General features: G+C 46.4%; 1 protein-coding gene across 1 annotated transcript in view; it reads right to left on the reverse strand.

Moving 5' to 3' along the window:
- The window catches only part of LOC135204595 (alpha-1,2-mannosyltransferase ALG9-like), a 30,603-nt gene extending 13,682 nt beyond the window's left edge, over positions 1-16,921 (reverse strand). The window contains exons 1-2 of the mRNA XM_064234745.1: positions 16,676-16,921; positions 10,629-10,823 (exon numbers count right to left, since the gene is read on the reverse strand). Of these exons, the coding sequence (XP_064090815.1) occupies positions 10,629-10,823; positions 16,676-16,921 (441 nt within the window). The remainder of the gene's footprint in view (positions 1-10,628; positions 10,824-16,675) is intronic.
- Between the last annotated feature and the right edge of the window lie 1,486 nt (positions 16,922-18,407).

Raw genomic sequence — 18,407 nt, forward strand, 5'->3', positions numbered from 1 at the left:
AGCAGGAATATTTAAACGAAACAAAATTCGCTAAATACAGAAGCTGAGTTGATGTTGCAGTTCAATTAGAATACTTCTCGTCTAAGTCGCAATCCGTAGAATAACTAGGATATGCGCCTACCCCTCGGACAATTCAACTGCTTAGTAGAGGTTAATATACGTAGTATATTTATAGTATTCTGAACAACGATCTCCATCCTAAATTTTTTTCCTTCAAATTAAAGAAAACAAAATAAGGATTGGAGATCGACCACCTTCGATCTCTATCAAAAAGAGTGAAGGAGAAGTCTTCCTCGAAGGAAAGCTTCAATGGAGAACAGAATACTATCTGCCTGAGTTGCCAGCTACTCTTTTTACGAAGGAATAGGTATGATATTATCGAGCAAAAGGAAACTCTCAAGCAGGCCTATTTAAACGAAACAGAATTCGCTAAATACAGAAGCTGAGTTGGTGTTGTCGTAACAATACCTGAAGAGTTGTTCTTACTCCGAAAACTCTTGGAAGGTTGAAGGGAGTGTCAAATAAATACATTAAAACAACAGTTCTTTCGGCTTCTATCCGCAGAGGTTAATACGATATGCGTATATGACTCGACCCATGCGTTAGCAAAATGACGCAAAGATAAACTACGTAAGTATTGTAGTAATTTGAACATCGAATTCTCTACTACATCTTTCCTGGACGAGGAAGAGAGAAAGAAAGGAAAACGACTGTCCACGTTCGGTTCTGAAAATGAATGAGAGCTCTTCCGAAATTTGTTACTTATCCGCTTAAGCGATAAAATGTTATGAAGATCTTTGTCAATGAGAACTAACCCATTTACATGACAGAAAGTAATCCAGGAATTCGAGCATATAGTTTTCCCGATTCCCGCAGAAATCGAGGAAGGGGCAGGATTCCTGATTAGAGACTGGGCTTACGACAGGAAGGACCTTAATGTTCCCCTTCGGCAGCGCAATCCCGAAAGCAGACGAGGCGTTTTATGACACCGAAATCTGCTTACAGTTTTCCTGGAATTCATCAAGTGATGGATTCTATTGAACGCTCCCTTCGTAGAAAGCGAAGTAGACATCTTGACGAGACCAAACTCCTTCCTCTACTTCGACGACGCCCTCTTGAAGAACGTTCTTGCAGGAATCCTGCCGAACGTCTTGATGCGTAGGACGCCTATCGTTCTGAAGAACGTCCTGGCAAGTGCTCTACCGAGCGTCATGACGTGTAGGATGCCGAGCGTCTTCAAAAGCGTCCTCGCTAGCGTCCTGGCGAGCGTCCTCGCTAGCGTCCTGGCGAGCGTCCTCGCTAGCGTCCTGGCGAGCGTCCTCGCTAGCGTCCTGGCGAGCGTCCTCGCTAGCGTCCTGCCGAGCTTCCACCGAAGCGACCTGGCGAATGTCCACAAAAGCGTCCTGCTGAGCGTCCTCAAAAGCGTGCTGGAAAGGCCGTCCTGCTGAGCGTCCCTCAAAAGCTTCCGCCGAGCGTCCTCAAAAGCGTCCTGGAAAGCGTCCAGCTACGAGAGTGTCTGAGCAGAGAACACCAAGTCTTCTGAACGACGTTTCAGAGAGGAACTCGTTGAGCGCCTTGATGCATGCAAGGCCCGCCAAGAGGCGTCCTGGCGAGCGACCATGCCAACATCTCAATGTTATGACGAACCGCGTTTTGCGTATGACATTGAATATTTTTAAGGGACGTCCTCATGCGAGTCTCCATGGAGAGCCGCACGCTCCTCCTGAAGAGTGTGAACACTAAAGGAAGACGTATGGCTTTCGTCTTCCGCAAGGTGCTTGCCGAGCGTCCTGGAGAATGTCTCTACTTATAGGACGTCGAGCACCTGCAAAAGCTTCCTCACGTCTAAATTGCCCTTCTTATGCCGACCAGAGACATAAGTTGTTTGACTGTGCAAAGCAGCTTGCCGGCCGTCAAACTTGCTTTATCGAAGTAAAGCGAACGTTACATAACGTATACGGAGCGCAATGAGGAGAGGAGACGAATACTGAGTTGCTCCTCCAAAAGGTGGAATCAAGAATGTCCTTGATTACCAAATTCTTTTGGAATGCTAGCGAGGTTGAAACAGCTCTAACTTCATGAGCGTTCACTCGCAGGAGGCTCAAATCACTCTTCTGGCAAGATGAATGAACCTCCTTAATAATGTATAAGTGATATATACATGAGCTTCACTCGCAGGAGGCTCAAATCACTCTTCTGGGCAAGATGAATGAGCCTCCTTAATAATGTATACATGATGTATACATGAGCGGTTCACTCGCAGGGAGGCTCAAATACCCCCACTCTTATGGCAAGATGAATGAGCCATCACTTAATAATGTATAAATGATAGATAGATACATGAAGCGTTCTCACCAGGAGGCTCAAATCACTCTCTTTCTGACAAGATTGAATGAGCCAGCCTTAAATGTCCCTTAGGAAAAGAGCCAGTGCATTCTTCTAAAAGGGAAAATGTGGTCTCTTTACTCTCTCATCCTCTCGTGACGAGAGAGAGGACGTGAAGCGTCCTCTTCTCTAAAGCTTCTTTAGGGGGCGCGAGTCCTTCCGAGAACTCCAACCCCTGTGTGGGGAGGACGCCTCGGAGGACGAGAAGCAATCTTTCAAGATTCGCGCACGTGCACGATCTTTAGCAGCCTGGAAGAGTCAGGTTCTGCCGAAGGGACGCCAGATCGGTGGGGAGGACCCCGTAACAACCCTCTTGCGGCTTTCGACATGCCCTCTCCCTGAGTCCTGGGAGTCCGACAGAGGTCCAGGCCTAGAGGCATTATGGGGCCGATCTGACGCCCCCTCCACAACACAAGGGGCACCACCACTTCACAAACACTGGTTGGAGAGCGAGCACGTTTAGTCTAAGATTACTTGATGTAATCCTTTAGCAGACACTTATTCTAGGCTCGTAAGCCAGACCACAGGGTTAGGCAAAAAAAATCTACAGGAGGTTAGAAGGTTCATTAGTTTCTAATTCTGTTTACTGTGGAGGAAAACTCCTGATTCTAACACGCTCTAAAATGCGTAATTGAATCTCATTCTACCGTAATCAGTCACACATTACACTAATTACCTTATGCAAAGAAAACATGTAAACGTCATATATACTAAGCGAGTGTCTACCGAAAGTTACGGTAGCCTCACCTTACCATGCAGACAACAAAGTCTGAAACTAGGCTAACTAGCTTCAGACATCAAATGCAATGAAAAAATTTACGATAGCGTATGCCTAGCCACAAATCCAAGTTAATAATCGAAAGAATAATTAGGATACTTAAGTGGCTAATGAAGTTTCAAAATCCTAGTCGGAAGGAGGTCTGTAAACAGTTTGTTTACCGACCGGCGACAGAAAAAAATATGAATAGAAAATGGGAATAGTTCCTGATATCCGCCTCCCAGCGGCGGGAATGGGTACTACCACCTGGCCGACCCACTGCGTGTGCCGCGAATTTTTAAATTCTGTCGGACTTCAGAAAATACAGCTATATATATATCTGTCAGGTAAGTTTCATGAACAAAGCTGCAAATTAAGAATGTAAAATTAATTGATTGAAATTGAAATGGGTATAAAAAAAAAAAAAAAAAAAAAAAAAAAAAAAAAAAAGTATCTGATTTTCAGTCACAGAATGGAAAAAATACCAAATTTGTAACTAATTTGTATTTTTCATAACTAACAAACCTGAGGTCTTAACATTAGGATTTACTAGCGCCAAGCTGGAAACCGGTAGAATTAAAAAGGGATTTTGACGTAAGGAAAAATCTATTTCTGGGCGATTGGTTCGTGTCGCCAGCGAAATATCCTTTAATCCCATATTTCTAAGGTAAACGTACTAAACACATACCAGAGAATAAATAAAATAAAGAAAAGGTCAGTACAACTGACTCGCTCACCCTCCAAGAGGGTGTCGGTATTCTACTGTTTACTCTTGTCCCTTGCAACTGGATCCACCTTCACCCCTCTTTTCCCTATCCAGAGGGGTGTGTTGCTACTGAAAAGTATATCATCACCTAAGATAGCTTCACAGTATGGCTGACCACCTCACCTGCATCTAGTCCGTTCCAGCACATGACGGTACTCTCCTTCATATTGCCCGTAGTTAAAGGAGTAGGAAGAAAGTAGTAAAGAAAAAAGACCAGTCATCCCATTCATTCTACTTTCATACCTTCATTTTAGACTAGACGCAAACTGACCGCCAGGGGGCACTGGATGAACTATATCACTTGTTGGGCCGCCACCACTGGACCCAAGGAAAAGGTGTCCAAGGATCTATGGGCAACATCTTTCAAATAAAATGAGGTGAAAGTTGTTTGCCATTTCCACACACCAGCTTTCAGAATTCTATCCACAGACATGTTCTTCTTAAATGCCAGGGAAGCACTCACGCCCCTGATGTCATGAGCTCTAGCTCCCACCTGGCTATCTGACCCTCTGTCTTCTGCCGTACAAGCATCTCTGATCGTCTCCCTTAGCCAAAACGATATTGTATTCCTGGACACTTCCTTCTTGTTCCGTCCTGTACTTACGAACAACCTCCGGCACCGGCCTGAGGTGCCTTGTTCTCTTTAAGTACTCCCTTAGTGCCCTGACGGGGCACAGGAGCATCTCAGCTTTGTCGTTGTCTACAAAGTCTGCCAAGGAAGGTATGGTAAAGGAGTCGAATCTGCCGTCTACTATTGTTGGATTTTGGGTCTTGGCCACGAATTCTGGGACAAACTCAAATACCATTGATCTCCAACCTCTCGAGTGCTTTATGAGATATGAGAAGCCATGTAGCTCCCCCACCCTTTTGGTTGAAGCAAGGGCCAATAAGAAGACTGTCTTCAGGGTCAGGCTCCTATCCGTGGACTGCCTTAGTGGTTCGTAGGGGGGTTTTTTCAGACTACTCAGTACCTTGGTCAGATCCCAATCTGGGGCTTTTAGCTCCTTTGGTGGGCATGACTGTTCAAAGCTCCTCATCAGCATGGCCAAACTCCCATGAAGACGATATGTCCACTCCTTTCATTTCGCAAGACGAGGCTATGAGCCGCCCTGTACCCCTTCACTTGCAGATACAGACATATGTTTTTCTGTTCTGAGATATATCAGAAAGTCTGCTAACTGCTGAATAGTGGTACCGAGTGGAGACACGTTCCCTCTACGACACCAATCACAGTATGCTGACCACTTTCCTTGGTATACTGTCGCAGATGATTTTCTGATATTACCTGCCATCTGAGTTGCTGCTTTCTGCGAAAACCCTCGCGCTCGGAGGAGATACTTGACAGTCTCCACCCGTGAAGTGATAGGGACTTCACCGACTGATGGTACCTCTCCACGTGCGGCTGACACGAAGTTGCTCCATGGAGGGTAACTCTCTTGGCACATCTACTAGTTCCAGTAGGTCTGGAAACCACTCTGCTTTCGGCCATAACGGGGCTACCAGGGTCATCTTGAGGTTCTGAGACCGCATTACCCTGTTCAGAACTTGACGGATTAGACAAAATGGAGGAAATGCGTACACGTCCAGATTGTCCCAGGGGTGTTGTAGCGCATCTCTTTGCTACTGCCTCTGCGTCTGGGACTACTGAACAATACACTTCCAACTTTTTGTTGTACCTGGTTGCGAATAGGTCTATGATCGGTCCTTCCCACAACATGAGCATCCTGTCCACTACCTGTTGGTGCAGGGACACTCCGTTCCCAGAATCTGATCCCTGCAGCTCACTTGTCGGCCACTCTATGGATTTCTTTTTTCCCGGAATATACCTGGCATTGATGTCCACCAGGTTCTCTATAGCCCACTGGTGAAGTTGAACTGTCATCACATGTAACTGCCCGAGAAACTAGGCCTCCTGCTTGTTTATATAAGCTACTACTGTGGTGTTGTCTGACATCAATACCAATGAGTGTCCCTTTACTCTCTCCCTGAATTACCTGTAGAGCCAGAAAAAGCTGCTTTCAACTCCAGCACGTTTATATGGAGTTCTCTGTCCTTGCAACTCCATTTTGCTGACACCATCAACTCCTCCATATGGGCTCCCCAGCCTTCTAGTGACGCATCCGAGAACAGCAAGAGGTCTGGGGAGGATTGTTGAAGGGGGAAACCCACTGTCAGATTGTCGTCGTTCACCCACCACAGCAAGTCTTTCCTCACTTCTGCCGACAAGGGAATTTGCTCGTACAGGTGATCTACTGTTGGTGACCAAAACTCCTTCATTCTCCATTGTAGGGACCGAAGGTGTAGCCTTCCTTGTGGTACTAGCTTCTCCAGGGAGGTTAGGATTCCCAGCACCACCTGCCACTGTCTTGCTGGCTGTGTCTGTTTTCCAGAAAGGCATTCACCACTTGTTTGCATTTCTCTACTCTTTGGTCTGTCAGGAATACTTTGGCTTGTGTTGTGTCTATCACCATTCCCAGATATTCCAAACGTTGACTTGGATCCAAACTGCGACTTCTGCTGATTCACCACAATACCTAGGCTGTGACAAAGCTGCAGGAGGGCCGCCCTGTCCCTGAGTAATTTCTCCATGGACTTTGCTATCACCAGCCAATCGTCCAGATATCTTATTAGCCTGATCCCACCCCTGAGCATTGCGCCCACGCCGACACGAGGGTGAACACTCTTGTAAAAAACTTGAGGAGACGTTGTCAATCCGAAGCACAGGACCTTGAATTTGAAAGCTTTCCCTGCAAGACTGAAGCGGAGAAATTTCCTTGAAGACTGATGGACTGGTATCTGAAAGTATGCGTCCTTTAGATCGACTGTCAGCATAAAGTCTCCGATTCGACTGATTGTAGAACCGTTTTTGGAGTTTCCATCTTGAAACTGGTTTTCCTTATAAACAGATTCAGCGTTGACAGGTCTATTACTGTCCTCCACCCCCCGTTGGCTTGGTACCAGGAAAATCCTGCTGTAGAAGCCTTTTGCCGGACTGCATACTGTTGCACAGCTCCTTTTTCCATCAATCTTCTTCACTTCGTCCTGCAGAATAGTGGCCTTCTGAGATTTGTGGGCATAAGTGACGTGGGGTAATGGTTGATCTGTCAGGGGCGGGGTTACCTCGAACGGGATCAAATACCCGATCCTGAGAACATCCACCACCCACTGCTCTGCCCCTAGTTCCTGCCACACCTTCCAGTGATTTGCCAGGCAAAACCCCCACTGGTGTGGCCGAGTGATGGGAGGCGCCCATCCTATCTTCTTGAGCCTCTCCCTCTTCCCCTATTGCCCCTTCCTCTGTTGTTTCTATTGTGAAAGGGCAGATGAGTTATCCTCTTTGGGGAAGAGGGTCTTGTGACTCTATTAGGGATGCTATGTCTCACTGTCTTCTTTCGAGACATCTGCTGTTGTCTTCCCTCCAAAGGAGTAGTTTGACTGTTAGACGTTTTTCCTAACTGCCTGTTGCACCAACCTATCGTTAGTGTCCATCCACCTTCTTCTATCTATCGCCTCTTCCAGTATGACCTCTGGCAACAGCAGTTGCGATTCCAAGATATCCCCATTCCTCATTGCTAACAGGGAATCCAAATCCACATTGCGGCTTAGTCTAGCCAACGCTGCATCTCTCCTCATTAGCAGGATATTTGCCCCAAACATTGGCACTTACATTTGTCAGGTACGCAATCGCCTTGGAACCTGACTGTAGTAATCTAATGAACAATGGTTCATAACCACTACTTTCTTGTTGCTTCCGAGGATGCAATTTTCGCCACTGCTGTTGACCAAAGGTCTAACCAAGAAGCAGCCTGAAAGACAGAAGAAGCTGTTGCTTCTAACGTAGCAGCCCTCTTGGTACGTCATCGAAAGGGCACTCCATTTTAACCTGATCCAAGGTTAATCCAGGCCTTAACCTTACAAAATTAGGGTTCATTTGTCTAGACAGCAAAAGGGACCTTCGGTGTCGTATAATATTTCCTTTGCTTTATCATTGGAGGGGGAATAAATTTAAGTGATCTATTAGATCTTAAGGAATTATCCCTCCCTGCAATCTTTGCGTTTACGTGTTGCAAGACCGGATTCCGCATGACTCGAACAAGGCAATTCATACGACACCTTGGTCACCCCTCTTTAGTCCAAATGCCATGTCAATTCCAGGAGGAAGCATACTGGCCGGTGTTTCTGTCTTCTCCGAAAGGTTATTGAATTGACGAATCAAATCAATCACCCTCTGCATACGAGGCCAGAAACTCTTGGTTTTCTCCTTCCTCCGGCTCTAGTGTACCATTCTCCGTCACAAGGGATGTTGTCTCGCCTCTATCTTCTGACAGACGGCCCGGAATTCCACGGCCGCCTGCCCCTACGGCCGCGGTCTCTTTGATCTTTGCTGCTGCTGTTGGCTCGATCCCGGATAGTCAGCAGGGGAACGAGAACGTCTCACTCTTTCTCTGCTCACGGATCTAGAGCGAGAATCTCGTCTAGATCTCCAAGATGAAGGCTCCCTTAAGACAGATATAAGTTCGTCTCTATTAGTATTGGCATCGTTTTCGAGCGTCGGCGAGCCCGGCCTCGACCTTCTATCCATACGGACACTGCCTTCCACGAACGTATCCGCCGAGATTGCCAACTCTCTATTTTTCGTACTTTTAATAGGAGCCTTATCATCCTTCGTACGTATTTTGAACGGCCTTACGGGCGAAACTGGGACCTACATTCCATCCTCTGCTGCACCCTTTCGCCGCAACGTCGATTTTACCAGAGGGTTATCGCAGTTTTTGTGATCCGAACTGGCAACTCCGCCCTCGGCCGCTAGCCCGCCGGCCGTCACCTCTCTCGCTTGTTCGGATTCTTGCGAACGGCTTCGTCTGCCAACCTTGTGCTTAATAGCCACTGACTTCCCGACCTTCTGCTGACTTGGAAATGACAGTCTTGGTCCGAAGATGAGGAAGAATTGATTCTTTTCCTCTTAGCCCGAGGATCTGCCAGAAACTCCCGAATCCTCCTCCAACGCTTGACTGGCGCTCGCCGTGACGTTATCGGACTTAGCGATGACGCCAAACTAGAGGAAGAAGACAAAGAAGGCGAATCACACTTTGTTTTTCTTTTTGTCTCTCTTATTCATTCTCTTCTCTATATCTGTAATTTCTGCATTGACGGGTCAGAAGGTGTATTAGCGTCTGGGTGCTGCAGCGAAAAAGGCCGAGACTCGGTCTGTGACGTCTCACGCCTGCCATATCGGAGTGTGACGTATGTTGTGACGTCATCCCTCTCGTAGGGAGAGACTGAGAGGTTTCTGCTGGCAACCGCACGTTTTGCTGCCAAACTACCTCCCACGTTCTGCATCGCTGTAAACACTGAGTGGGATGGTGAAGCCGCGGCATTAATTCCCATAAATTGCAAGCCCGGGGGATGAGGCAACATTCAGCGCTGCTGGACCCTGCTGGAAACGTGACGTTCATATAATGCGCAAGCAGACCATCCAAGGTTGGTACGCCTGGTAGGCCTAGCGCTGACCACGTACCATCTAACCTATGCGCTTGAGAAGCAGGAGCCTGGAACAAAGATGGCGGATTTCCCCTCTACTTGCTGGGAACAAAGGAGAGTGCATATTATTCATAAGATTACCGGCCAAGGCCCCTCCTGACGTTTCCGATACAGAACCGCTAGGAGAAACCGAAGGGGTACGAGACAAATCAAAAGCAGGTGGAGAAAACATATGGAGCAGCCTGGTTATTGCCGATACAAAAGAAGCCGGTAAGTGGTTTGGTCATCCAAAGATGGCGTCACCACCTTCCTTTTGTATTGGCTTTTCCCATAGACTTCTTCTGTTCCCACCAACCAACCGCGACAAACAGAACACGGATTAGTAAACCGTTACATTAACGTTTTTCCCTGCACACCTAACTACACGTTGGATGAGGATCCGTCGACACCGAAGTTAGGAACCTAGAACATGGAAAGCCACTGACTCCTGGGCATTTCCTTTGTCTCCTCTTCGAAACGGTAGACGATCCCGATGTTGAGGCAAAATTCTCCATCATACCACGTATACACTCTTACCACACACTGATCACACTTGGAGAAAGAAAAGGAATGAAAAATAAAAATGAAATGGATAAAGAACGGGCAAACTGAAAAACTGGCTTCAAATCAGAAATAGGACAGTAAACACGTCTTATCTTAAAGGCTGGTAGGAAAATAACTGGTGGGTCACAGGTAGCCGTGGGCATTCTGGGTATACATGCCCCGTGACCTGGTATAGATGCCATTAGTCCCTGGATCTCACAAGTGTAATTTTAATTCTACCGGTTTCCAGCTTGGCGCTAGTAAATCCTAATGTTAAGACCGAAGGTTTGTTTCGTGTATGAACAATTTGGATAAAGCTCTATCAAAACTGCAATGCTGTATTGTACTTGACATATTTAAGTGTTTACATAACCAAAAAAAATAACATTTGCTAAAAAGAATAGACATTACAGCAGAACCACATGTACCGTCAGTGCTGCATCACAGGATTAAATTTGGAGATGCAGTAATGAGAATGTAACCCAAGACAAAAGAACATAGCACAAACAGGACCAAGAATACTTCCACTGAAGCTGAAGAAGAATGACGAAACAAAAGTACATAGATCAAGAAACATGAGGACATTACAAAGTACACACGACTTGAATTCCATGATGGGAAAAAAAAAGCAGAGTAAATGACCAATGAATAACTTACAGGTTCCCAGTAATTGTATGTTTCATCACAGTCACTTATCAAGGCCCAAATGGCTGCGCACAGACGAGCCGAAAGAAGGGCCTTGAGAGCGGTGTATGCTCCCGGAGTCCATGTCTCTACCACACCTATGATACTCTTCTCAGAGGATTCATTTTCCGATTTTCTGCAAGATGAAAACAAAACATCAAAATGAACCTCATATTTTTCAAAGAAACTTTACAATAAAATTTATATAGGGTAAAATATCACAGCAGGCCAAGCAGGCCACCTACAATCAACGCTAGCCACCCTCCGAAAATGAAGTTTTTATGTTAAAACAAAGTTTAATGTATACTTACCTGGCAGGTATATATATAGCTATATTCTCTGTTCCACCTGGCAGAAATTTTCAAAACTCGCGGCAAACGCTAGTAACCTATTAGTAGTTCAGGCAACCACCACCCCGTTACCGTGGCGCTAGCGCTAGGAACCGTTCCCAATTGGGCCAGATTTTCTATGAACCGTCTTCTGAGGGGAGGAGGGTGGGAATTAAATTATATATACCTGCCAGGTAAGTATACATTAAACTTTGTTTTAACATAAAAACTTCATTTTAATGTATGACACTTACCTGGCAGGTATATGTATATATAGCTGATTGACACATTTGGAGGTGGGTCAAAGACAGCAACATTATTAGAGTATAAAAATATTATTAAAATATTATTAAAACTCTAGGTTTCCTTACCTGCTAAGGTAGCTGACTTCATAGGTCCTGCTCTAAGCCTGCTTAAACCTTAGTAGTCTCTCAACAAGGAAGCGTGCCTGTATGTTGAAGAAGCTAAGACTGGAACTGGACAACTGGACGTGACCAATGTGTTGACAGAACCGTACAGCCCTCTTATGCCACGGCATTCAAGCTAGTAATAGATCATTTACCTGAACTACACACACACCATCACCGGATAATACTAACAAGACTGATAAAAGTACCCGCACACTTTCTCAGACGACCAAAAACACAAAACACCATCACCTAATAAACAAAATCAACTAGCTTAAAAAGAAGGTTATGGGTAGTAACTCCTTTGCCCAATAAACTGTACCAGAGGACAGTATGGACCTAGCGTCTGACAATTATCAAAGGTTGTCTGAACATTTCTAAGATAATGAGACGCAAATATTGAATTAGTTTTCCAATATGTGGATTCAATAATTTCCTTGAGGGCTAAATTCTTTTTAAAACCTAATGAAGTCGCAACTGCCCTGACTTCATGAGCCTTCACTTTCAAAATATACCAAAGCTCTGCTCTTGACACAACATATGAGCTTCTCTAATTAACTCTCTCATGAAGAAGGCTAGAGCGTTTCTTCGTCATGGGGTCTACTGGGGTCTTTAACTGAACACCACAGAGCATCAGAATTCCCTCTGATATCTCTTGTTCTTTCCATATAAAACCGCAACGCTCTCACTGGGCAGAGAACTCTTTCTTGCTCGTGACCCACTAACTCAGATAGACCCAAAACTTCAAAGGATCTTTGCCAAGGATTAGCTGGATTCTCATTCTTGGCCAAGAAACCTTCTTGGAATGAACACACTGCGTTGCCATGCCTCCATCCCACCTTCTTCGATATGGCCTGAAGCTCACTAGCTATTTTATTGCGGTTGCCAAAGCTACTAAAAAAGATAGTTTTCTTAGCAACATCTCTCAGAGAGGATTTCTTCTAAAGGCTCGAATTTGCTAGAAGTTTGAAATACTTCAAGACCCACATCGAGGTTCCAAGCAGGTGGCCTGCATTGTGGTTGTTTCTTCGTACCAAATGACCTAATCAGATCTCTAAGGTCTAAGTTATTCGAGATGTCTAGATCTCTGTGTCTAAACACTGAGGTTAGCATACTCTTATAACCTTTGATTGTCGAAACTGACAAGCCCAATTCCTTCCTCAAGTATAGAAGGAAATCTGCGATTTGGGTCACAGAGGTACTGGATGAAGACACTTTCCTGTTCTTACACCACTTCCGGAAATTCTCCCACTTCGACTGATATACTGTGATTGTTGAGGTTCTTCTGGCTCTAGCCACTGCCCTGGCCACCTCTCTAGAATATCCCTCGCTCTGACAAGACTTTCGATAGTCTGAACGCAGTCAGACCCAGAGCGAGGGTATTCTTGTGAAACCTGTCGAAGTGGGGTTGTCTGAGTAAATCTACTCTTAGCGGAAGAGTCCTTGGCGTATCTATTGTCCATTCCAGTACCTCTGTGAACCAACTTTGGGCCGGCCAAAACGGGGCTATTAAGGTCATCCTCGTCACCCTTGGCTCTCCCTGAACTTCTTCATCACTTTTTCCCCAGTACCTTGAACGGAGGAAAAGCGTACACATCTAAGTTTGTCCAATCCATCAGGAATGCGTCGACCGCCACTGCTTCCTGGTCTGGAACCGGAGAGCAATAGGTTGGTAACCTTTTTGTTCTGGCTGTCGCAAACAGATCTACTACCGGACGGCCCCACAACTTCCACAGGCTCTGGCAAACCTCCATGTGCAACGTCCACTCCGTCGAGAGAAGTTGTTCTCTTCTGCTCAACAGGTCCGCACTCACATTTTTCTCTCTCCCTTGTATAAACCTGGTGAGTAGCACGACCCTCTCCTCTTCCGCCCAAAGCAGAACTTCCTTGCCAGATTGTAAAGGGGAAAAGAATGAGTCCTCCTTGTTTGCGGATGTATGCCAGAGCGTGGTGGTGTTGTCCGAGTTGATCTGCACTGTCTTGTCTCGAATCAACTCTCTGAAGTGCTTCAAGGCCAAGAAAATTGCCATCAGTTCCTTCCTGTTTATGTGCCACTTTGTTTCTTTCTTGCTCCAAAGTCCCGACACCTCTTGAGGGCCTAATGTCGCTCCCCAACCCGCGTCCGACGCGTCGGAAAACAAGACGAGGTCTGGGCTCTTCTGCTGAAGCGACATCCTCTTGCTAACCTGCCTGGAGTTAGCCACCACTTTAATTCCTCCTTTACTTCGGCAGGAATTAGAAACTGGAAGGAATCCGGTTGCAATTTTCTTGGCCATGAATCCTTCAGGAAAAACTGTAGAGGTCTCATGTGCAGTCTTCCTAAAGAAATGAACCTCTCTAGTGAAGAGAGTGTGCCCAGTAGACTCATCCACTCTCTTGCTGAGCATCGGTCCTTCTTTAGAAAGTCCTGCACCTTCCGAATGCATTGGGCTTGCCTTTCGGGGGACGGAAAAGCCCGAAAAGTCACTGACGATATCTGAATCCCCAAATATACTATCTGTTGTGGGGATCCAATTGAGACTTTCCCATGTTTACTACCAGACCTAGGTCTTTTGCTAAGTTCAATGTTTGATTCAAGTCCTCCAGACATTGACTTCTTGATTGGGATCTTATCAACCAGTCGTCCAGATAAAAGACATCTGATCCCTCTTAAATGCAACCATCTCGCCACATTGGACATCATCCTCGTGAACATTGGGGGGCTGTGCAAAGGCCGAAGCACAGGGCCTTGAACTGAAAGACCCTGGTCCTGAATCACAAACCTTAAATACTTCCTGCTTCCTGGATGAATCGGAATATGAAAGTATGCGTCTTGTAAGTCCAGGGTCACCCATCCAGTCCCTGGACGTACCGCTGCCAGTACTGAATCGTTCGTCTCCATAGTGAACTTGGTCTTTTCTACGAAAAGATTCAGTTGACTTACGTCCAGAACTGGCCTCCAACCTCCCGAGGACTTTGCAACCAGGAACAACCGGTTGTAAAATCCCGGAGATTCGTGATCCAGAACAGGCTCTATAGCTCCTTTCTCTAGCATGGAAGCTACTTGCTCCCACAGAGCCGCTTTCTTCACTAAATCGTTGTAATTTGCCCCGAGGGCTCTCGGAGATGTTGCGAGAGGAGGTCTCTTCAAGAAAGGAATCTTGTACCTTCCCAAGCTACGTTAACAGCCCAGGGATCTGCCTTCCTGTTCTGCCAAACTTCCCAAAAACCTTGAAGTCTGGCTCCCACTGTCGTCTGGAGGACTGAAATCTCATTCTTTAGAGGTGGTCTTGGCTCCTCTTTTAGTGGGTACTCTCTTACCCCTAAAGGCGGGTCGAGCGAATGTTTCTGCCTCGAAAGGCTGTTGCGAAGGCCTAGTCTCCTTTGGAGTTTTCTTAACCAACTTGGATGGTAAGAACTTCTTAACTGAAGACGAGAGAAGATCTTGAGTGGCCTTCTGAGAAAGGGAGAGAGCTATATCCCTAATCACCTCTGAAGGAAACAGCTGTTTCGAAAGGGGAGAGAACAGCAACTCCGATTTCTGAGAGTTAGAAACTCCTTTTGAAGCGAAAGAACACAACAGCGATCTCTTCTTTAGTACTCCTGCTGTGAACAAAGAAGCCAGTTCATTCGTTCCGTCCCTCAGAGCCTTGTCCATGCAGGACATAATGCTCTTAGCTGTTTCTAAATCCTGCGAATCCTCTTCTTCTAGGGAGTTCGCCAGTGCTCCCAAAGACCAATCCAGGAAATTGAAGACTTCGAAAGTCCTAAAAATCCCTTTAAAAAGATGGTCAAACTCTGAAGACGTCCACCAGACCTTAGCAGACTGTAACGCCTGTCTGCGTGAGCTGTCTACTATAACTGGAGAAGTCCCCCTGGGAGGAGGCAGGTACTCCCAGGCTAGACTTTCTCCAGTAGCGTACCATACTCCTGACTTCGATGCTAACTTAGCTGGTGGAAAAACAAAAGAGTATTTTCCCGCTTCTTTCTTATCCTTCATCCAGTCATTCACACGTTGAAGGGCCTTCTTCGCCGAAATTGACAGAGTCATCTTAAGGAAAGAGGACTTCTTTGGAGTCCTAGTCTTGGAAAACTGTGATAAGGGAGATAACGGAGCTGTCGGTTTGAATTCCCCTTCAAAAATAGAAATAAGACGTGAAGTCAGAACCTTATAATCTGAAGAAGGTTCCGTATTCTTTTCCTCAATTAATTCCAATTCCTCTTCTGCTGAAGAAATGTCTTGTAAATCATTGTCGTGTTGACGCTTCGTTGACGGAATAGCGTCCTGCTGCCTGCGTCCTGCGGCTAACGAGGAATCGGCGTCCTGCCGCCTCTCGATGTCCTGCCGCCTGCGTCCTGCGTCCATCGTAGACACGTCTGCTTCCTGTCGCCTGCGTCTTGCGTCCACAATTGGTCCCGAGTCCTGACGTTTGCGTCCTGCTTCTTCCGAAACCATTTTCTTCTTCCTGTGTTCTGCGTCCTGAATAACCAAGCGATCGCCTGTCCTCGTAGCGCCAGTGCGCCCTGAGTCCTCGGCGAACGCGTCCTTGTCTTCCCTTTTAGAAGACTTAACGGGAAGGAAATCGTCCTTCCGCCTCGAAGATGCTTGCCCAGGCGCATCCCAAGACTTCACAAGAACTGCCAGCTTGGACTGCATTTCCCTTAAGAAACCCTTCGTACTATCTTCCTGAATGGTAGAGGACGAAGGAGGAGGATTACGAGCGGGACTGCGACCTAACGGAGAGCGATCTTGTACTCTACCCGACGGAGAAAGACGAGGGGAAGATACACAAGAAGATGGAGGAGAGTCTCTCATCGAAATCCAAGGTCGAGAAGGACGTATAGCGCCAGTGCGCCCTGAGTCCTCTTTAGCACGAAAAATCCTTTTCCTCTTGATCGGAACTGCGTCCCCGTCTTCCGAGGAGGACAACCCCTCAGGACTACTCCAAGCCTCACGCTCTTGAGCATGTCTCTCGAGAGCCGTTGATGTCCTGAAAGTCCTCTTGAGAGGGCGAGACACAACTGCATACCGACGTTCCCGCTCGGAAGTCGAACCATCCGAGGACGCACACTTCCCAGTTACGCCTTTTCTGCGGCGAACTGCAACAGCCTGGGAACGTGAACAAGCAGGACTGTTCGAAAAGGGACGCCTGACCGCGACAAAAACCTCTCTCGCCTCCCTTCGACTGTCGACATGCCTTCTCTCCTGGGTCTGGGAGCTTGACAGAGGTCTAGGTCTAGGAGCACGAGAGAGACGATCAGACGCCCCCTCCACTACACTTTCACTGACATCAAAAGCACTAACTTTATCTGTAAGTCGCTGTATCTGGTCGCCCATGGACGCAAGGGCAGCAAACACCTTCACAATATGTGTATCGTTCGCCGCCTCCGATACAGCAGCGGGCGCAGGAGATACCTGGGGAGAAGGAACTACCAATTCTACGTTAGAAGGAGCTGGAGAGGAAATACATTCACTCCTTTTACTAGAAGAATTCGACTTCTCACTACGAGAAACAGATCTCTTACACGATCTTCTCAAGCCTCTCAACATATTTCATAAATATCTTCCATTCCTTCTCTGATAAATTCTCACATTCAAGGCACCTATTCTCCCAAGTACACACATTCTCCCTACACTTCTTACAAATGGTATGAGGGTCGACCGAAGCTTTCGGCAACCTTACCTTACACCCCTCTTTTACACACACTCTAAACATACTTCCAGTATCAGACATCTTTAAAGAACAATCCAAAGCGAATGCCAAGCTAACGTTTCCGATTACAATACCAAAGATCCATGAAAAGTCAGCAACGAGAATGAAAATCCTAGCAGGGAACCACCAACAATGTTGCCGGTTCGGCTGGCAGAGAAATCTGGCCCAATTGGGAACGGTTCCTAGCGCTAGCGCCACGGTAACGGGGTGGTGGTTGCCTGAACTACTAATAGGTTACTAGCGTTTGCCGCGAGTTTTGAAAATTTCTGCCAGGTGGAACAGAGAATATAGCTATATATATACCTGCCAGGTAAGTGTCATACATTAAAATGACAATTTGTCCAAAATTGCATTTTTCCTAACTATACAAACCTGAGGTCCTTTTACAATAGGAAGGTACTAGCGGCAGCTGGATAGGTCGTAAGCTTTCGAACAAGGGGTTCGGTAGTTAACTGCTTGTCCGACAGGCCGCGCTTGCGCGCGACTGGGAGGTAAACAAATCACTTTTGCTTTGGCCCAAGCAAAAACTGCAGAGTGAGGGGTGGCATGAGGTGGGGCTATGTGTAAAAGGACCTCAGGTTTGTATAGTTAGGAAAAATGATATTGTTATGTTACAATAAAGTTTCATACATACTTACCTGGCAGATATATACATAGCTAAGACTCCGTCGTCCCCGACAGAAATTCAAATTTCGCGCCACTCGCTACAGGTAGGTCAGGTGATCTACCGGCCTGCCCTGGGTGGCAGGACTAGGAACCATCCCCGTTTTCTATCATATTTTCTCTCTTCCACCTGTCTCCTGCGGGTGGGGAGGCTGGTGGGCCTTTAACCCCTTCAGCACTGGGACGTACACATGTACGTCTTTTACGGTACAAGTAAGAAAAGACCGGGACGTAACCGCGTGTACGTCTTTCATCCCTCCTCGAAAAGCAAAGCGTTTTCTTCAGCTTGGATGGTTTCCAGACACAGTTATTGTGTACGAGAGAGGTGCTGAAGCTCCACCCACAATTCATTCTAACCAATGAGCGTCCGATGGACGTCGTGACGTCATTTTCATATGGGATATTAGGAGGGGTACTGGCCAACATATGCCAGTGCGCCTCAGGCTATTATTTGGGAAGGATGATGACGATTTTGTCCGTAAACCATGTAGATTTGAATTCTAACACCTTTTTCCCTTTTGATTGCAGTTATTATGTTCTTTTTTTTCAGTATCATGTCAGATGATAGTGTTTCAGAGTCAGGGTCTGAGTACCTGCCAAATCTATCAGATGATGATTATAGTGATAATTTCTTAGAGGTTGACAGTGACAAAGAGTGTT

The sequence above is a fragment of the Macrobrachium nipponense genome, chromosome 47 (genome assembly GCF_015104395.2).
Source record: "Macrobrachium nipponense isolate FS-2020 chromosome 47, ASM1510439v2, whole genome shotgun sequence".
NCBI lineage: Eukaryota > Metazoa > Arthropoda > Malacostraca > Decapoda > Palaemonidae > Macrobrachium > Macrobrachium nipponense.